The sequence below is a fragment of the Kuraishia capsulata genome, genomic scaffold (genome assembly GCF_000576695.1).
Source record: "Kuraishia capsulata CBS 1993 genomic scaffold, Kuraishia_capsulata_scaffold_1, whole genome shotgun sequence".
NCBI classification, from domain to species: domain Eukaryota; kingdom Fungi; phylum Ascomycota; class Pichiomycetes; order Pichiales; family Pichiaceae; genus Kuraishia; species Kuraishia capsulata.
Window position 1 is genome coordinate 1,660,483 of NW_019172950.1, and position 20,043 is coordinate 1,680,525.

At 46.4% G+C, this 20,043-nt stretch overlaps 11 protein-coding genes across 11 annotated transcripts; 7 read left to right on the forward strand and 4 right to left on the reverse strand.

Annotated features, from left to right (window-relative positions):
- Positions 1-153: 153 nt before the first annotated feature.
- Positions 154-1,206, reverse strand: KUCA_T00000897001 (uncharacterized protein; the record flags this gene model as incomplete). Its single annotated transcript, XM_022605481.1, has 1 exon — positions 154-1,206. The coding sequence occupies one exon, from the start codon at positions 1,204-1,206 to the stop codon at positions 154-156; it is 1,053 nt and encodes a 350-aa protein (XP_022456945.1).
- A 439-nt stretch (positions 1,207-1,645) lies between these two features.
- On the reverse strand, positions 1,646-3,787 carry KUCA_T00000898001 (uncharacterized protein; the record flags this gene model as incomplete). Its single annotated transcript, XM_022605482.1, has 1 exon — positions 1,646-3,787. One exon carries the CDS (start codon positions 3,785-3,787, stop codon positions 1,646-1,648), a length of 2,142 nt encoding a protein of 713 aa, XP_022456946.1.
- Positions 3,788-4,035: 248 nt separating this feature from the next.
- Positions 4,036-5,817, forward strand: KUCA_T00000899001 (uncharacterized protein; the record flags this gene model as incomplete). The annotated part of the gene is made up of 1 exon (XM_022605483.1): positions 4,036-5,817. One exon carries the CDS (start codon positions 4,036-4,038, stop codon positions 5,815-5,817), a length of 1,782 nt encoding a protein of 593 aa, XP_022456947.1.
- Positions 5,818-6,334: 517 nt separating this feature from the next.
- On the reverse strand, positions 6,335-6,907 carry KUCA_T00000900001 (uncharacterized protein; the record flags this gene model as incomplete). The annotated part of the gene is made up of 1 exon (XM_022605484.1): positions 6,335-6,907. One exon carries the CDS (start codon positions 6,905-6,907, stop codon positions 6,335-6,337), a length of 573 nt encoding a protein of 190 aa, XP_022456948.1.
- A 225-nt stretch (positions 6,908-7,132) lies between these two features.
- On the forward strand, positions 7,133-8,323 carry KUCA_T00000901001 (uncharacterized protein; the record flags this gene model as incomplete). Its single annotated transcript, XM_022605486.1, has 1 exon — positions 7,133-8,323. One exon carries the CDS (start codon positions 7,133-7,135, stop codon positions 8,321-8,323), a length of 1,191 nt encoding a protein of 396 aa, XP_022456949.1.
- Positions 8,324-8,994: 671 nt separating this feature from the next.
- Positions 8,995-9,648, forward strand: KUCA_T00000902001 (uncharacterized protein; the record flags this gene model as incomplete). Its single annotated transcript, XM_022605487.1, has 1 exon — positions 8,995-9,648. The coding sequence occupies one exon, from the start codon at positions 8,995-8,997 to the stop codon at positions 9,646-9,648; it is 654 nt and encodes a 217-aa protein (XP_022456950.1).
- Positions 9,649-10,221: 573 nt separating this feature from the next.
- On the reverse strand, positions 10,222-10,536 carry KUCA_T00000903001 (uncharacterized protein; the record flags this gene model as incomplete). The annotated part of the gene is made up of 1 exon (XM_022605488.1): positions 10,222-10,536. One exon carries the CDS (start codon positions 10,534-10,536, stop codon positions 10,222-10,224), a length of 315 nt encoding a protein of 104 aa, XP_022456951.1.
- Positions 10,537-10,851: 315 nt separating this feature from the next.
- Positions 10,852-13,140, forward strand: KUCA_T00000904001 (uncharacterized protein; the record flags this gene model as incomplete). Its single annotated transcript, XM_022605489.1, has 1 exon — positions 10,852-13,140. The coding sequence occupies one exon, from the start codon at positions 10,852-10,854 to the stop codon at positions 13,138-13,140; it is 2,289 nt and encodes a 762-aa protein (XP_022456952.1).
- A 303-nt stretch (positions 13,141-13,443) lies between these two features.
- On the forward strand, positions 13,444-13,798 carry KUCA_T00000905001 (uncharacterized protein; the record flags this gene model as incomplete). Its single annotated transcript, XM_022605490.1, has 3 exons — positions 13,444-13,507; positions 13,564-13,591; positions 13,648-13,798. The coding sequence occupies 3 exons, from the start codon at positions 13,444-13,446 to the stop codon at positions 13,796-13,798; spliced, it is 243 nt and encodes an 80-aa protein (XP_022456953.1).
- A 221-nt stretch (positions 13,799-14,019) lies between these two features.
- Positions 14,020-16,146, forward strand: KUCA_T00000906001 (uncharacterized protein; the record flags this gene model as incomplete). The annotated part of the gene is made up of 1 exon (XM_022605491.1): positions 14,020-16,146. One exon carries the CDS (start codon positions 14,020-14,022, stop codon positions 16,144-16,146), a length of 2,127 nt encoding a protein of 708 aa, XP_022456954.1.
- Positions 16,147-16,468: 322 nt separating this feature from the next.
- On the forward strand, positions 16,469-19,174 carry KUCA_T00000907001 (uncharacterized protein; the record flags this gene model as incomplete). Its single annotated transcript, XM_022605492.1, has 1 exon — positions 16,469-19,174. The coding sequence occupies one exon, from the start codon at positions 16,469-16,471 to the stop codon at positions 19,172-19,174; it is 2,706 nt and encodes a 901-aa protein (XP_022456955.1).
- Between the last annotated feature and the right edge of the window lie 869 nt (positions 19,175-20,043).

Here is a 20,043-nt window from a genome sequence, read left to right on the forward strand (position 1 = left end):
CAGTTCCCGATAATGCTACCCGCACAGGTAAGATTCTTGGAGCCTGATGCAATCGTGCATAATCTATACCTTCGTTCATTCAGCTTTGTAAGTTTGGCTTAGATGCATATAGTTATGTATAAAATTATTTAAAAAAAGATATTCAGGTCCAGTTTATTTTTCTGATTTACTCAGCTTCTCTTTGAAGTCAAAGAACTGCTTAGCGGAATCATAAATGGTTTCTTCCAAGGGCGTCAATGAACCTGCCAGTTTGAGTGTCTTAGAGAAATCAGCAGCGAAACCATGTGTTTGCAAATATTTCTCTCCCTCAGCAGAATTTCCCTTGGGAAACTTGCCTTTAAGCTCCGGGAACCTGGAGTTCAACACATCCAAAATTGTCTGCGGAGAGAATTCCCCAGAGGAAACACAGAGTCTTGAATTATGGAACTTTTCTGGATCGGAAAGTGGCTCGATATGGAGGCGAGCAACATCTCTGACATCACATGCAAGTGAAACTATGTCGTTAAAAGGACCTTCTTTATCTGGTGGGTACGAGATAATGCTGTTGAAGATTTCAGAGCTACCACTGGCAAATTCCAGATTGCTAGCAAACACATGAGGACCAAATATAAAAGTCGGATTAACCGAAGTATATGTGTAGTTGAGCTCTGATTGGTTAACTTCAACAAACTTGCGAGACGCCAATTCTGCTGCCGTCTTGGAGTAGGCATAAGCCTGGAAGGTAGACTTGACATCGGACCAATCCAATGGATTCCAAGTATCTTCCGTATGCACGAAATCCATGTTGTCGGCCTGGTCGAAGTTCAGAGCAGTTCCAATAGACGATGTCACAACAACATTTTTAACACTGGGTGCAAATTTCTTGACCCCCTCCAAAATGCTCAAACATCCAGCCACAGCTGGCTTCACGTAGAAGCCGTAGAGGTCATCTACAGGACTGAGAGATATTGGCGAAGCAGTATGTATGACGTAGTCAAACTTGTATTTTTTGAGAATATCATCAAACGCACCACTGGAACCAATATCTGGAACAATTTCTAGACTCAGATTAGAGATATCGTGAATCTTGGAGAAGTTGGCTAGCAAAGTGTCTGCTTTGGCTTGTGATCTTGCGGTACCCACAACCTTGTACTTTTTTTCAAGCAACTGGTCAACTATATGTTGAGCAGTGAACCCAGTTGCTCCAGTAACTAAAACCAAGGACATTTCGAGGAATTCTGTTGAGGCACCAGGCACTTGTTGGGTTAAAAAAGAGGTTAAAACGGCTGTTCATATAGTTAAACACTGTTAGCGCAATTACTAAAGCGCGGCACCAAAATCTCGCCAGAGTCCGAAAACCGTCATTTTGCACCCGGAATTTGTCATCTTTCGGTTGACACTTTGCCCTCGATCGGGATGCCTAAAGCTCAACTGCGATCCGTTATGCATTACTAATTCCACGGAAGGTCTCCGTAGAAGGAAATTGAAAGTAGTTCGTTCATTTCGGAGAGTGGTATTTGCTGAAGTTGAACTTTACGTTGGACCTTCGAACTATCTGCGGGAGTGCATGGCAGAAAAGTGTCACTTGCATTGTCACTTGCATTAGCTGCCTCATTTTCAAGTCATCGCGTTATTGAGAGTCCTTTAAGCAGCGTGTCTATATATGTTACAGAACCTCGTCAAACATTGAGTCATCAAACTCGTCACTCTCGTCGTCATTTTCTAGAGACCGCCCGGTTGCCTGGGTCTCTCCGGTGGGCTCTGTATGCTGTGGGGTAACAGATTGGCCTTGCTCCCGACCAAAATCCTGACCATCAACATCCATTGGAGAGCCTTCACCTGTGTTGGCTGCTTCCGCCTTTGGAGTCTCTGCTCCATACAATTCCTCGTCAAAGTCCTCCTCTTGTGATGTACCTCCAGCCTCGGCTGACGCATTAGGAGTCACCTCACGCGATGTCGAAAAAACCGGCTTATTTCCAATGGCTACTTCAGCAATACTAACTTCCTCCAGCTCTTGGAGATTCTCCATTTGATCGTGAACTCCCACGTCGTCGTTGCCAAAATCAAAGTTGAAATCGAGATCATCGTCCTGATCATGACCATCTCCCTCGCCAAAGCCGAACTCGATACTCTCCTGTTGCTTACGTTTCTCTTCCTCAATTTTCTGTCTCTTCTTTGCCTCTTCTCTGAGGTGTTTTGCCCTTCTTTTTTCGCTTATCTTCACCGACTTGAGCGCGTTTTCAAACTCCGTAGCGTATATATCAGACACAATCTGCGAAACAGACTCATTCAAAGGCTGAATCGAGAAAGAACCCATATACTTGGAAACAATCGTTTCTGGTCTGGCAAGGCGTTCTTCCAAAGCCCTGTTCCGCTTTGCTGTGCGTTTTTCCAGAATTGCCAGTCTCTTCTTGGCGTAGTTCACCAAGTCGACCCGGTCGGGCTCCTTTTCCTTCCCTTTTTCTTTGTCAGTTACAACTTCCTCTGTACTTGCAACGACTTCTGTGGTTTCGTTTTGTGTCTCGTTTTGTTTCTCGTTTTGTGTCTCGGTTTGAATCTGTCCTTCACCTTGGGTCTCACCTTCATTCTCAATCTGGGGCTCAGCATGAACCTTCACTGCTCCATCATCACCATCCGGAAGAACTTCGGATTCACGCCTCTTTTCTATATCCATTTGTAGATCGGAAGATGAAGCTGTTTCTGTGTTTTGTTTTTCTTTGCCGTTCTCTTCTTCTTTCTCTCTCTTTTGATCTGATTGATCCTGCTTTTCTTCGTCTTCTTCTTTCTCCTCCTCGTCAGAGTCAACTTCCATCTCCGCTTCGGGTGTAGCAGAGTCATTCCCAACAATATGTTGTAAAGCTTTCTCGCCTAGCCTTCCCTCCTCGACGAGTTTCTCGCGAAGAACTCTAGGATCAGTCACTGTCTTGGTGTACTGAGGCGTCGCCTTGTATGTATGGACCGGAGGAAGCTCTGGTAGGTATTTGGGGATATAAGCCTTTCTCACGGCCTTCTGAGGAACCACTCTCGCTATCGTGTCCGTAATATCATGGAAGAAACACGACGCAGGGTCTTCAGCATCAACGGTCTGATCACCAGCTGTGAAAGCATTTGTCTCGTCAACTATTTTTCTGGTTTCAGTATCCAATTTGGCAAGTAACATCTTCGTGATGGGAGTGTTTCGTTTCTTAGACTCGAGATAAGCATCTTCAATGTCCTCCAGTGAAATAATGCCCTCACGAATTAGAATCTTGAGATCATGTGCAGATATTCTTCTTCTTCGCTGGATCTCAGTAATTCTGTGCAGTCGTGCAATGACGGTGTGAGTGTGTTCCATAGCCAGAAGAGCCAGGTGATCCAGAGCTGCTCTATTGCAGTTTATATCCAACGAAGCTAGCAGCAGCCCCACAGCCTTGCCAAGAATCTGCTCAAGGGGAAGCTGAACCTGCCAATCTGAAATTTTGCTTATCTCTTTAGCGTTTTTCTCCAGCCAGTTCTGTCGTATTTGCAGCACTTCCTCTTTAGAGAGTTCACGCACGGGCGTTTTCTGTTCCACAGGAGTCTCCGATTGTGGTTCTTCGGAAGGCGGAATTCCTGTTGAGGATTCATTCTGAGACTCAGATTGAGACTCTTTTTGAGACTCAGATTGAGACTCTTTCTCAGGTTGCGGTAGAGATTGGTCAGGCCCAACCTTGTCTTGGCCCGTGTTCTCTAGCGGTACCACAGCAGACTTGGCCTCCGGCGAATTCGGCTGGAACACATCCACCGGCTCAACCACAACATCGTGGACGTCGCGGTTTTCTTCTGCCATTGCCAGTAGCCTTTAAGATGGAAGTAGTGTCTCGAATTGCAAGAGAAGGTTGAACTGCGTCAACCACAACATCCTCAGCTCGTAGCCCACAGACCCCTCCGGAGGCTTTTTGGGTTTGGCGCACTACCCCATCTGGTGAAAAAAAATTTCCCAGGCATCTGCAAAAAATTTCAGGGCTACTATAGACTGAGCTATCTCTCTTGATCGAGTGAGTTACCCACGGAAAATCATATAGCAAAGTCGCCAGCATGAGAATAAAGAAGAAGTTTACATCTGGTAATGCCAAGAACTTTATTACCAGAACCCAGGCTGTGAAAAGGCTTCAGGTGTCGCTTGCAGACTTCCGCCGCCTGTGTATCTTCAAGGGTATCTATCCAAGAGAGCCACGCAATAAGAAGAAGGCGAACAAGGGCTCTACTGCGCCTGTCACCTTCTACTATGCTAAGGATATCCAATATCTCCAGCACGAACCGGTGTTGGCCAAATTCAGAGAGCACAAGACGTTTGCCAAGAAGCTGACCAAGGCGCTTGGAAAGGGCGAGGTCAACGACGCCAAAAGACTCGAGTCCAACAGACCCAAATACAAACTAGACCATGTGATCAAAGAGCGTTATCCTACGTTTTTAGATGCTGTGAGAGATATCGATGATTGTCTGAACATGCTGTTTCTGTTCAGCAACATGCCAGCCACCGATAAGGTGAGTGCCCGAGTTACGAAAGAGGCCAACGAGCTTTGCAACCAATGGTTGGCTTATGTTGCCAAAGAAAGAGCCTTGAGAAAGGTCTTTGTTTCCATCAAAGGTGTTTATTATTCTGCCACCGTTAAGGGCCAGGAAGTGACGTGGTTGGTGCCCTTCAAGTTCCCACAGAACATCCCCTCCGATATCGACTTCAGAATCATGTTGACGTTCCTGGAGTTTTACTCCACCTTGTTGCACTTTGTTTTGTTCAAGCTTTACACAGACTCGAACCTGTTATATCCTCCAAACGTGGACTTTCAAAAGTTGAAGGGTGTTGGTGGACTTTCAGCCTACGTCTTGGAGGTCAAGGACTCCCAGAACACGCTGCTTCCTTCCGCAAAAGCCGACTCGGCCTCAGAGGTGACCACCAAGCTCACCAAGTCTGAAATTGCAAAGGCTTTGAAGGCTGACCAGGACGACGAAGGTGTCGAAGAAAACGAAGACACACAGGAGAACACCGAAAACGTCGAGGATGTGCAATTGGACACTTTTGAAGATAACAATAAGAATGCAGGTGACCTTCTGGAACAGCCTTCGCAGTTTGGAAGTCCAGCTGCGACTTTGTTCTCAAAATTTGTATTCTATGTTGGACGTGAGGTCCCCATCGATATCGTTGAGTTCATCATTGTTTCTTGCGGTGGAAAAGTCATCTCCGAAGCTGCTCTTGATGAGGTTCTCCTAAACTCCAACTCGTCCATCAACGAGTTTGATTTCTCTAACGTCACCCACCAGATCTCCGACAGACCCAAGATTGCCAACAAGGTCCAGGGAAGGACGTATATCCAGCCACAATGGATATTTGACTGTGTGAACAAAAACCAGCTGCTGAATGTTTCTGATTATGCTCCAGGCGAAGTCCTACCTCCACACTTGTCACCATGGGGAGATGCCGGTGGCTATGACCCAGAGGCTTACACCGCGCCAGCCGAAGGTGAAGAGGAGGAGTCCGAAGAGGAGGTTGAAGTCGACGATGAAGATATTGATCAAGATGAGGAAGAAGAAGAGGAGGACGAGGATGTCAAGGCCCAGAAGGAGCTCGAGCTGGAGGCCAAGGGTGTCAAGTACTCCGAGGTCGAAACCAAGTCTGAGAAGAAAAAGAGCAACAAGAGATCTGCTGAGGAAGAAGAGAAAGACCTCAAGATGATCATGATGTCGAACAAACAGAAAAAGCTTTACAAGAAGATGCAATATGGTATCAACAAGGACGAACAAAGGACCGAGGAGCTGCAAAAGAAGAGAAGAAAGATCGAGAAGACCAAGTCAAAGCTCCAGAAACTCGACAAGAAATAGTTGTAATACATAGTCATCGCTATTTAAACAGATTGTCATGTTTTGGATGTGTTTAAGTAATTTTGAAAGTGGTTTATACCATTGAAGTTTTGATTTGTTGGATTTTTATACTTCTTTTAGTATTTTTTATTTCTTATATTTTTCACTTTTTCGGAAAATTCTGAAAATTCGAGAAATTTTCAAAAAAAAACTCAAAGTAGCAAAGACCTGGATCATTGGCATTATTTTATTATGTTAATCAGCGTTGAGTAGTTTCCACCAACATTGATCATATTTATTCATTTTTAGGTATTCCCAACTAGTATTAACTGGTCTCAAGCAGTGTTAGCTAGCATTACCCCACGTTAACCAGCATGAGCCAGCATGAACCAGCCTCAGCCGTTTCGAGCTTGACTAACTCCCTATAGCATTACTCTAACACTATGGTTTATGATTTATCAGTGTTAATCATTATCTGCATGATTATCTTTCCCTTTTCTTCACCCATTATCTCCCATACCCAATCAGATCTCATTATCTATTTCACACGTCTAATCTTCTTGGTCTTCCCTTTCACTTCTGTTTGTGCCCTCTTTAACTGGACTGGCCTCTGACCAATAAACTTGCCGTTCATCTCCTTGAAAGCCCTCAGATAGTCGTCTGGATCTGAGAACGCCACGAACCCGAACCCTTTGTTCTTCTGTGTCTTGGGGTCCACCGGCACTTTGGCCTTTGTGAGACTTGGATAGGGTGAAAAAGCTCTATACAGTAATTCATCGGAGCCATCGGACCCGAGATTTCCAACAAACAGCCTGAAATGCTTGGGATCCCATTCCAACAGTGACGGGTCGTTCCACGTCTTCCCCCCTCCTGTTCTCTGAACAGTCTTGATTTTGTTCTCACCCACCACTACACCCTTCACCACCTTTCTTCCATCCTTTATTGTCTCGACCTTCGAGCCATCAGGTATCTGAGACGAAGAATTCAGCATCGCATGGTTGAGCTTCACCGGCTGTGTGGAGGTGTGCAGGAACTGGGTTGCCTTGGCCCCTGCGGCCAACCTTCTATCCGAGCTCCTGAAGTTGTTGACGTACGCTCTATTTGCTGACATTAGCAGTGGCTGGTAATCGACTGAAACAAGACAACGCAATCTGGAGCTGAAATAACAAGAGTATCACAAACTTTTGAGACTAGTAGTCTCTGCAGCTAAGTTCTGAGCCCCGATGAAAATTAGTGCACCAACCACATTACCCTTTTGGGCGCTGAATGGGGCCCTTTTTTCACCAGCTCTGGACACTTGAGACCCAAAGCACCAGTGGAATACTCGGCCAGCACAATGATTCTGGCAAAGTTGGGAATAAATATTACGGCACCGATGCGCTGTGTGCGGATGCTGAGCAGCAAGAGCATCACGGGGGCGTGGGTGTTGCCGCAGACTATGGTGAAGGTGTGGACTTTCTCTCCATCAACCGTGGGTCTGACAAAACAGCTGCAGTTCCACAGATACAGCTCCGACCTATCAAAGCACATTCCGGGGGAGGCTAAACTTACAAACGATTTGAAAGGCCGGATTCCCCAATTTCCTCTTGGAAAGGAGAACGTTCCAACACTTCTTCCTAGACCTGGGGTTCCTCAGCCAGGAAGAGACATGCCTTTGAAAAGGATGATCAAAATCCTCAAATCAAAGACGGAACCGGAGCTCATTTACGACGCAGAACCTCACAAATTGTGGTTTTTTGCCAGTGTGTGTTTGGGATTGTTATACATCATCTATGGATTGAATGCTCTATCCATAGGATTGGAACTGGCTTGGACAACATTTAGCGCAAACGACCTCCAATTGCCACAGAACGCGAGGTATCTACAGCTTGTGTCACAGGGAGGACTGACAATCATTTTGGCGATTATGCCTGCTGTTGCCGGTTACATGCTGCTGATGACACCAACGAGGCTGATCAGACGGATGTGGTATCTACCAGGCCCCGTGGATCACGTCAAGTTCTACACGCACCCACTGATCCCCGGAAGGCCAACTCCTGTCATTACAATTCCTTTGGAGCAGATAAACAGGCACGGGAAGGCGAAAATCTGGACAGGACGTGGGTTTTACGGTACATCCGATAAGCTGTTTTTCTTCTTTCTCTGGGAGAAAGGTCACAGATTCCCTTGGATTGTCGATCGCAAGGGCTTTTTCTGGGGAGACGGCCGTGTTTTTGATGTAATGTTTGGAAAGGAAAGCATACAAGAGGCGGAATCTGGGCTCACCTATGATGATAAGATTGGGCTATTGCTGGAGGAACGCAAACGCAAGAAGAAGGAGTTGAAAGAGAAGGACGGAATTGCGTGGAGGTTCAAGGCAACGGGAAGACTGATGAAGGATGACATTTCCAAGATCCAGAAGCTGTTAGGAGAGGATGCGAAAAAGACAGAGAAGGTTATTGGAAAGGGAGAAGAGAAGGGGAAGACAGGCAAGGCTATTGAGAACGCAGATGAGGCAGATAAGGCAGATAAGCCAAATCAGGCTTGAATCTCGCGCAAAAAAACAACGATCTAACCGTGTAAATATGACAGAGACTTCGTATATGTTCCCAGACTATAAATAAGTACAGCAATATCGGAACAAAGTGTCAAACCTTTTATGTATGAACAGATAAGCTGTACGCCTCATGCAGAAATGGTCGTGTATACACTAATATCCCTCGCACTACCAACGCGTAGTCCCCATCCAAACTATCCGTTTACGGAAACATTACCCTCTCGTGGCCACCAATGACGGGTGGCGCGGCAACTCCCCCCCTTGAACTGAGATGTCCGGAGAGGCCACCACCACCTTATCCGAACAAGCGTTTGACACGTTCCTTTGCACCCACCACAACACGCCCGCAAGGACACAAGGGCTTTTCCACCACTTTGGCAAGCCTGTTCCACTGTATATATTGCACTGCCGTGAAACCTGTGCCGCTTTCTGGTCTTGTTCTTGTTCTTGTCTTGTTCGCGACATCTGGATGCGTTGCTCGTTGCTCGTTGCTCTGAAAAATCACCCTAACAAGCTCACAACCTCACATACTACACTCGCCGAACCTTCCAGAGAACTAGATTAATCGGAATAACCCGAAATTTTTTTCTCCCGCGGCTACTCTGGCTAGTGCACCACCTCAAACCAGTTTTTTCTATCAGGTCGGAGTTTGGTCCTACAAGATGGCAGCGTCGTTAAAAGCGCCTCCGCGGCCTCTGCCATCCAAGCGGTTTGGCAAGGAGATGGATATCGTTGAACAGCCGCAGACAAAGAAGTTTTGCGCTGCTGGGTTGGCATCTGCGATGAAGCCGAAGGATCTGGAGCTGTATACTCGCCAGCCGCCCAGAAACAGGTCACTCTCGCCAACAGATATCTCTGACAAACAACCACAGCCGCAACAGCAGCAGCCACAACAATTGCTGACGAAGCCACAGCCCCAACTTGTTGACAACCCACAGCAGCGGAAGCACGAACTGGAAAACAACGTGGACTACATCGCCCTGTGCTCGGTACTGACTTTACTGAAATCGCAGCGCAGACTTGTCCAGGAAGACATACGCCGTTTGAACAGAACCCAGACACGTGCGTTGAAAGACCCCCATGCGTTTGTGGAGAGTCTCAAGTCTCGCAAGGAGAAGCTCCCGGCACCCGCGAAGGTGCCTTCACTGCCGCCAATCCAGTGGTCCAAATACGGATTCTCCAAGTCGGAGCTGATCCAGAACCAGATCAAAAAGGGTATCTCTCAGTGCAAATGCTCGAAGTCACAGCCGCAGTGCGATGCCCCTGGTCCAGGTGACCACCTGATGCGGAGCTACAGGTTGTTCGACAAGAGGTGAGCAGCTGGCTTCAATGACGTTTTTCATCTATAAAATATGGGGGCTGACCAAAGGGGTTATGGAACTCCCTTCTGCCCTCAAGTTCTATGGTATGAGTTTTCTCTTTGGAAGGGAGACTCCGGTTTTATTTTTCTAGTTTCACGTGCTCTTTTCATTATTTAGTCTTTTCTGATTTTTGACTTGCTTGGTCGTTTGGTCTTCTTGTCCGGGAATATTTCTCGGTAGAGGTTGCTGTACATACATGGCTCAAACACGAATTTGCATTTTTCATTACAATGTAGAAAGGGCAGTGTCACAAGAGTTAGTGCGATTAGCGTCTGCGTACTATTGCCTGTACGTAAGAAGGGAGATACTTGTTGGGATCTAATGGAGTTAAGACTAAAGTTGGTTAAAATACATCAAAAGATAATGAAATGTATGAAAATTTTTCGAGTCTTGTAGAAATCTGTAAAAATCTTAAAGCGCGGCTGAAGGCCGTCTAAACTGGATGGACTTCTAGAGATCTGAAGATTTCCGAAAACTTGCCAAAATTCGCTGAATGCTTTGCTCAAAATAGCCCGAGTTTTCCTCCATTTATTGCTCGAGCTGGTCAATTGCCTGCTTCAATCCCTGTGGATTGGCACCAACAACCTGGCCAACCTTAACGCCGTCCTGGAACAGAAGAAAGGTAGGCATAGCACTAATACCATACTCACGAGCAATATCGTTAGCCTGGTCAACATCAACCTTGAAGAATTTGTGCTGAGGATACGAGTCACTCAACTTCTCGACAATAGGCGAGATTGCCTTGCAAGGACCACACCATGTGGCGTAAAAGTCAACGACCGAGGTCTTGCCCTTGATTTGGGCTCTGAATTCTGGAAGAGACCCTACTTCTGTGATTGACATTCTGTAGCTTGAAGTTGAGAATAAACGTGCTGCACACTTAACACCACGAATAATAGACATGAAGATGCTCTTCCCTCTCTCTTTATACGAATACTCGGGGTGGAGCAGAAGGTAACCGACGGCTCATTTATAAGCCGGATTCTGACATTTTCGCTAGCCACAGTTTCCTCAGTAAGGTAGTGCCCCTACAGATGAGAATGACTAAGGACTTACATAAGCACAGATACCAGGTTTTTTTTCTTTCTCTGATAAAGAGGCTGGTTAACGTACCAACTACAGCTTCACAAAACAGAGACACCAATTGCAACCGGAATAATGGCACCCAAGTCGACTCTGAATACGCCGACGAAGAAGTCGAGCTCCAGTTCGGGTCTTGGAACACCTTCGGGGCTGGAGAAGAAGTCTAAGCCGTTCGCTAACGAGTTCATACTGAGGCCCTCAGTAACGAACAAGGGCTCGCTCAAGCATTTGGCATTTTTCGAGGTATCACCTGCCGCAATGCAGGGGCTTCAGTTGACCCCAAAATCTTTCGTGCGACTCTCGCGGCTGGCATCCATGAATGACGACCATCTAGTAGGAATGATAAGGCCTATAGAGACAGACGAAGCTAACGACTCGTTCCGCGACCGCATAATATACGTTTCACCCAGCTTCTTAAAGTGGTGGAATGCCCAAACCAGTGGAAACAAGTTATGTTTCGGAGAAAGGCTCAAGATCACACAATTGGCGGATCATCTGAAGTTCGCGAAGCATGCAAGCATATCACACGACGGATCCAGAACTAACAAGGAATTACTGAGACAATTGAATGATATTGGTGTATTGTACCCTGGAATGGTATTATCCAGTCAAGGTATGAAGGTGGACCGGGTATGGAGCTCGGATCTAAGTATCGAAGACCTGTCCTTAGAAGAATCACTCGAAAAGACCCCATGTATTTTCAACGAGAAGCTCACCACAGTGTCGTATACGGTGGAGGAGATTAAAGACACAAAACTAGAGCTTGCTTTTGACCAATTGGGAGGAATAGCTCGTCAATTGGAGCTACTCAATAGCTCAATTTCGATACCATTATACTCACCAGATAGCTTTGCGCAGTATGGGATAACACCTTCCAGAGGTCTGATAATCCATGGACCCAGCGGTACGGGGAAAACCACCATCCTAAAGGGCGTTTCCGAATATTTTGGAACTGAGAATACCCATGTGCTTAAAATTGACTACGGGTCAATCGTTTCGAAGTACTTAGGCGACACCGAGCTCAAACTGAAGGAGATCTTCAAGGAAGCAATGACGTTTCAGCCAAGTGTTGTCATGATTGATGAACTAGAAACTTTAACCGGAGGAAACGATGATCGTGATGGTGAACAGCAAGCTGACTTGTCGGTTCCACAACTGACGAGTACCCTGACCATGATTTTCGACTCGTTTCATGACTCGGACCGTGTTGTGGTCGTCTCTGCCACGAACGATCTCACCAAGGTAGACTCCAAATTGCGTCGGATGGGCAGGTTTGACAGAGAGGTTGAGATCAGCATTCCTGATCAGCAGGCCCGGTTTGAAATACTGCAAATGCTGGTTGGCAGAATGGGCAAGATGTGCGATCTGAAATCCGAGGAGATTGAGATTCTCAGCAATAAAACCCATGGTTATGTGGGCTCGGATCTGGTGGGACTGTGCAGAGAGAGTGTTTTCAATGTGATCTCTCATGAAGCAGGAAGACACGTCCAGATGTCCGACTTTGAGGAATCATTGAAAACGATCAAGCCAAGTGTGATGAAGGACATTTTCCTGGAGCTACCGAAGGTCAAATGGAGTGACATTGGTGGCCAGGAAGTTATCAAGAGGAAGCTTCAAGAAATGGTTGCACTCCCGTTGATAGCTACCGATACGTTTTCGAGGCTCGGGATCAAAGCCCCAAGAGGAATGCTTCTCTACGGCCCTCCTGGTTGTTCCAAAACGTTGATAGCAAAGGCACTGGCACATGAGTCTGGACTCAACTTTCTGGCAGTCAAGGGTCCAGAAATTTTCAACAAGTATGTTGGTGAGAGTGAGAGAACGATACGAGAGATTTTCAGAAAGGCCAAGAATGCTTCACCATCGATTATCTTCTTTGACGAAATAGATGCATTGGCCAGTACGAGAGATGATGGTGCCAGTGGTTCCCATAACAACGTTCTCACCTCTTTGTTGAACGAGATTGACGGTGTGGAAGAGCTAAAAGGAGTGATGATCCTCGGAGCTACGAATCGCCCAACAGCAATAGATCCGGCTCTTCTGAGACCAGGGAGACTGGACAGACATCTCTACGTTGCGCCGCCAGACCGCAGTGCCAGACTCAAGATTTTAGAGAACCAATGCCGTAGCTTCCAGATGACACAGGAATCTTTGGAACGATTGGCTGACCAGACAGAAGGGTGTTCTGGTGCCGAAGTGGTTCTACTGTGTCAGGAGGCTGGACTGGGTGCAATAATGGAGGACAATCATTGCGATAAGGTCGACGTTGGGCACTTTCAGAAGGCCTTACAAGATTTGCAAAGGGGAATAACACAAGATATGTTGGAATACTACGAGGATTTTGAGAAGCAGAGTTTGGGACAGTGATCTGATGGAGAGATGTATGAGGAAGTTTCGGACTCAAATGAAGGGTTTGTTTGTTATGAGCTAGCCATTCAGCATCAGGATATCACCATACATATAACATAGAATACTAATATCTGAAGGCAGCCCATTGATGATATAGCATAAATGCCTCTTTTATTTTTCCAACATTACGTTCGAACTAACGAAATGGCACATAAAAGAAACAATATGCGGCGCTAGAATGGGTATAACACTAAGATATATCCTTTAGAGATCGCACCTGCTTTCTCTCTATCGGCCCTACCAGACTTCATTTCAGCAAAGATGTCTCGGTTCTTGCAGAAATCAGTACCACTGATCCTCTTCGCAGGGGTAGGTGTCTACACCGGTGAGTAATAGCCTCTGAGTAAAACCTACAAGGCCCCGTACTAATCCCATACCCAGGCGTCAAGTTTTTCGAGCCATTGGTGATGTAAGTCAGCCAAAAACATCTCATCGTTGATACAGGGACTAACACACATTGAACAGAAACCAACTAGAGAAGGATGGAAACCTGCGCACAGATATACCCGTTCCACAGTACGACTCGGACGGAAACAGAATATTTTCAGGTATAAGTGCGGCTGATGTCGAAACGTGCCTTTCCGAGCAGGTAAAAGATGAAAATGCCAGATGGTAGTGTATAAACCAACAAAATCCATATATTACATAAGCAAAACCCCACGTGCCTGTCACAGTAGATTGGCCCAGTATGGCTGCCATCCTTCGGGAGAACAAGCGGTAGAAATTGCAACTCTCTTGAAAACTTCTCGAAAGCTCTCGAAACGCTCTCTGGAGGCTGGTAAGAAGTCATTTCGGTCCCAATTGTTGTTATAGGTCACTTAATTTAGCCCAAGCGCAATGAAGTTCGGAGAGACGCTGAAATCGTCGCTCATCAAGGACTACAACTACTACTACATCCAGTATGATGAGCTTAAGCATAAACTCAAGACAGGTATGTCCAAATCAGACGACAAGTGGTCAAATGATTTGGAGGAAGATTTCCTCGGACTGCTTGAGAAGGAATTGGACAAGGTGTTTAACTTCGTCAAGCTGAAACACCAGGAAATCCTCAGGAGAATCAAAGAGAACGAGGGTCTTGTCTTCTCCACTGTTGAGAGTTCCAAGAATTGTCCACCAGAGGAGGCCGAGTTCTACGAGCAAAATTTTGAGGATCTGGAGGAAGAGCTTTCGGATGTGATAGCCGATGTCCATGACCTCGCCAAGTTCACCAGACTGAACTATATTGGGTTTCAAAAGATCCTCAAGAAGCACGACAAACAGACCAACGGCAAGTACATCCTCAAGCCAATCTTTCAGGCCCGTCTGGAGGCGAAGGCATTTTTCAAGGACAACTACGATGACCTGGTAGTCAAACTCTCTAAGCTGTATGATCTGGTGAGAACCAGAGGAAACCCAGTCAAGGGCGACAGTGCTGCTGGAGGCTCGATGCAGAATTTTGTGAGACAAACGACCAAGTACTGGGTCCATCCAGACAACATCACTGAGCTGAAGCTGATTATCCTCAAGCATTTGCCTGTGCTGGTGTTCAATGCCAACAAGGAGTTCCAGGCAGAAGACAGTGCCATCACCTCTATATACTATGATGACAAGGCCATGGATTTGTACTATGGACGTTTGCTCAAAGATGAAGGTGCTGAGGCCATTCGTTTGAGATGGTATGGAGGAATGTCCAGCGACACCATCTTCGTGGAGAGAAAAACCCACAGAGAAGACTGGACGGGTGAAAAATCTGTCAAAGCTCGGTTCCCACTCAAAGAGAAGAACGTGAACGATTTTCTGGCAGGAAAAATGACCGTTTCACAGGTTTTCGAGAAGGCCAGGAAAGAGGGCAAGAAATCACCCCAGGAGATCGAGTCCCTGGAGCGTTTGGCGCAGGAAGTTCAGTATCGTGTAATCAAGGACAAAATGAGACCTGTGATGAGGTCCTTCTACAACAGAACAGCGTTTCAATTGCCAGGAGACGCCCGTGTGAGGATTTCTCTGGATACGGAGTTGACAATGGTCAGAGAGGACAACTTTGATGGCAAAGACCGTACCAATGGCAACTGGAGGCGGATGGATATCGGCGTTGACTACCCGTTCGCCAATCTTCCAGATGAGGATGTGGAGAGATTTCCTTATGCTGTTCTAGAGGTCAAATTGCAGACTCAGATGGGCCAGGAACCTCCTGAATGGGTTCGCGAGATGGTGGCTTCCCACCTGGTTGAAGCTATTCCCAAGTTTTCCAAATTCATCCACGGATGTGCCACTTTGCTCCCTGAAAGAGTGGACCTCATTCCATTCTGGCTGCCTCAGATGGATGTTGATATAAGGAAGCCAAAGCAGAACGTTGAGTATGGTATTGTCAGACACAAGGATACCTCAAACGGTGGAGAACTGGATGAGGAGGAATTAGCTGGAGCCAATTATGGCTCAATCAATAGTGAACACGTCCAGTTTGGTGGTTCGAGGACCGAATCTGGCGAGCAAACTGCACTATTAGTGCCTTCTCAGTCATACGCCTTCAGCCAGTCCTCCGGGATATTGAACTCGTTCAGGTTCTGCTGGAACAAACTGGCAGGTCCGGACAATTCATTTAATAAAGTCCCAGATGGAACCATTTTTGAGTCCCGAATCCAGGCCCCTCCAGGAAAGAAGATAGCTGCACCAATCCGTGTTGAGCCTAAGGTGTACTTCGCAACGGAGAGGACTTATCTGTCATGGCTATCTATTGCAATGATATTTGGTGCTACTGGACACACGTTACTCAGCTACGGTGATGCGGTCAGCCTGCTTGCATCTGTTGGTTTTTACCTAACTGCCGCATTGACCATAGTGTATGCCTCTGGAATGTACGTTTGGAGATGTCATGCAATCAGGCGAAAGAGAGCCGTCCGATACGACGATCAGATTGGGCCAAGAGTTCTTTGTGGCTGTTTGGCACTGTCTGTAGGACTGAGTTTTCTGTTTAGGTATTTGAATTGAGCTTGAAAAGTTACTTAGATTATTAGGAATCTGAGATTGCCATCGTCATTACCATCACTATAATCCGACGGGCATAAAAACTGCACTTAATACTTGCAGGTGTCGAATAGCGATTGGAATTGAGCGAAAAGAACATTGCTTTCAATTTTTTTGAATTCAAAAAATGTAAGATAGAGTGTACTCTTATCTCTGGCGGGTTTGAGTTGTGTATTTACCAAAAAGTCTCACAGAACCATCTCCAAAACCTGTCGCTTTATCACGTAAACAAAGAAATCTGTCTTGACATCTCCTCCAGTATCGCGTTTATACACCCAATCAACTCATGAGAAGTGTGGAATTTTCCGAAATCGAGCAGGACAAGGAGAATATCCAGTCGCTCAGAGAGGGGAGGTCCGCCTTTGGACTGGCCAAGCTGTTCAAGTCAGAGCGGACGCGAGACAAGAGCCAGGAAGCACGTGGACGATTTGAAGAGAAGCTGAAAATTTTGGAAGAACTCGACGACCCACTGGAGCCATTTGTGGAATACCTTGGTTGGCTGAATGGCAATTTTCCTCAGGGATCATCCGAACGGGTTGTGGTGTTGCGTCAATGTGCAAGCCACTTCGTTGAAGACGATCAGTACAAAAACGATATTCGTTACCTCAAGATATGGCTGGAATACTGTGTCTACGCGGAGAACCCCTATGACTCGTTTGTGCTTGTGTTCAGGAAGGGAATTGGAAGGGACTTCGCACTCTATTATGAGGAGTTCGCGAAGTATCTGGAGGCCAACAGGAAACACTCTGACGCCAGTGAGATCTACCAGATGGGCATCGACTATCAGGCCAGACCTGTTGCAAGACTGACGAGGTCATACAATAACTTCAAACTGCGATTTGACCAGCTATCCCCTGAAGAAAGAGAAGGTGACCGCCAGACGAGAAACTTGAGACAGACACTTGATATTATGAGAAATGGCGACACAAGGGCTTTAACTAGACAGACGATACCGGCGCTGGAGCAGAGGAAGAGAACAATCTCTGTGCTTCGCGACGAGGAGCCTCAGCAGCATTCTTTAAGAGAGACGCTGCAGTCTAATTCTAGAGTATCTTCCTGGAACCTTGTGGTGAATGGCCAATCGGGTCAGGAGAATTCTGTCCCTGCAACCTCATGGGCCGGCCAAGTTGTCCCCATGGAAGTGAGTCTAAAGCCCCAAAGCGAAAGGATCCGGATTTTCACAGAAAAGAAGTTCCCAGTAAAGAAGCTTGTGCAGACACCTGGAAAGAGGGACGAGCTGGTGAACATGAATCTGGATATGTTGGAAGACCCATTGGAGGGCGAGTGTTGTGCAGAAGAAATACTAATGATGGCAAGAGGGCTCTATCGCTTCCAAATAGAGGCGAGTAGTCCACAGGCAAAGAGAAGATTATCAAATAATAGGTTATCGCTCGGGAAGTCTCCTTCATCCCCAACCATTACTATGACGATGTTCACGAAGGCCGCAGTTGGAGATGTCTATGGGATGATCAACCAGCCTCTTTCAGCTGATGATGGAGAGACCACCACCTTTTCCGAGGAAGGCGAGTACATAACACAAACGTTAATCCCGCTGAAGGCCTCTCAGGGAGAGGAAGGCGAGGAACAGAACGGAAAAACGGCAGAAGCAAACGAAGACGAGAAAGAAAAAGAATATCTTTCAAATTTGGATGAGGAAGAACACAGATATCTGTATCCCACAATGACACCGATCACCGAGGTAACCGAGACATCGGCAACCTCCACAAGATTGTCCCCTCCAAGAGAGGAAGAGCCAGTGAGTTCTCCCTTCCTGGATTTCAACGAGAGGCATACCGTTACGGCTGGTTCAAACGAGAGACCTGGATCTGCAGCGCCATCGATGGGATCTGCTGTGATCGATCCCACAAACCGAGAGCTGAGGCTCTCGTTGTTGCACAAGGCGACCCCATCATTGGACTCTTTTAGAGATTACCATCACTTCAATCGCAACATGGATAAACTCAAACAGCTTAAAAAGAAGACTAAACACTCAAAAGGAGCGAAAGGAAACGGCGAGTTCTGTCTTGAGTTGGGAGATCTCATGATTGACGTTGTTGGCGAATTGGGTGAAGGTGGATATGCCACAGTTTTTTACGGAGAAACATCGCACGGGGACGTCTATGCTATCAAAGTAGAGGGAGACAGACCGATTGCATGGGAGTTTTTCCTTCTAAAGCAGATTCAGCAGAAGTTTGAAGAGGACGCTATGTCTCCCGCAGTGATGGCATCGGTAATCAATGCAAAGGGCTTTTACCAGTACCAGGATGAAAGCTATTTGTTGTTGGATTACCAACCACAGGGAACTATTCTAGATCTTTTCAATGACATGGGTGGCAAAGTGGACGAGCAACTGACTGTGTTTCTAGTTGCCGAACTACTGAAAATTATCATCGCGCTTCACCGGATCAAAGTGATACACGGAGATATGAAGGCAGAAAACTGCATGGTGAGGTTTTCGCCTAGCCCAGACTGGGAATCTCAATATAGCCGCTATGGGTCTCGCGGATGGGAGCAGAAGGGAGTCAAGCTGATCGACTTTGGCAGATCGATCGATATGAGCTTGTTGCCACCGGTTCGTGGTTTCAACTGTAATTGGAAGGAAGAAGAGTTGAACGAGCTCGATTGCTCGGAGATGCGCGAAAAAAGGCCATGGACTTACCAGCCTGATATGTACGGAATCGCAGCAATCGCACACCTGCTGTTATTCGGAAAACATATCCAGACTATAAGATCGGATTCAGGGAGATATTCTGTTAAAGGACTTCCCAAGCGCGGTCTCAAGTATGAAGATTGGTCTGGTATTTTCGATGTTTTGTTGAATCCAGCGAGCTTCTCAGATTTGGGCGAATTGCCCATTCCACACGTGTTAGAGGCTCACCTAGACAAGTTAGACTCATGGCTGGAACAAGTAACGGTCACGGGCGACCTCAAGTCGATCATAATGAGGTACGAGGAAGATACCCATGCGAGGAGAAAGAGCGTGTATAGGTAGAATTGCACTTATAACTACCATAATGAATAACGACGCCAGAAGGCATTGAAAAACGTACGGTCGCAGAGCACATGATGGTTCATCCCATTTGGGCCAAAAAGGTAACCGGGACTAATACCACTTTAGGTAAGCGTATTATTATGCTAGAAAAATGAATAGCAATTTTGCCAAGCTGATAGCGATTAGAAGAAAGGACAGGGTTTGGACCGGAGTTTGCTAATGAACGGCTACCTGGAACTAAAAAGAGCAATCCAAGGGTAGAGGATCGGACTAGACAGCTGAACTATCAAAGTATTGGCGCAGGTACTGGGCGGGTAGAGTTGTGCTTTTACATATGCCCAATGTGGTGATTAGCGCCTTCTACGCCAATATCATATGCATGCCACATGGTGACTCGTCAATAGCCCAAATATCTAGGTAGTATTCTACAACACGACCCCAACCACACACGCAGCTCGGGCATTTTGCCTTGCGCCCGTGATTGCATTCGAAATTCAATTGACTGGAGATAACGACAGAGGAATGTGCCGTCGGTGGGACAAAGCTTAAGTTTATGAAACGCGCTGAAACTTGTTAAATACTTGATCATTGCAGTTACGAGTTTCTAATATTCATTCTGTTGCCCATAGTTCAGGTGTATACCATTAACGGGTTCCTTCCTCTGCCAACATTCCAGCTATTGTTTTTCAACCTAAAAAATCTTATCCTTTCTTCGGAGTCGTTTCTTTTTTGCAAGTTTCTTTTTCTATCCCCTTCCCTGCACCAATTTCTTTTTAATTGAGTGTTGCACACTAATTGGGGGGACGAGAGTTCCGTCATGCATGAAAACGGTTTTCTTTCAAAAGAGGGTGTTCTGACTTGCTAGTTTC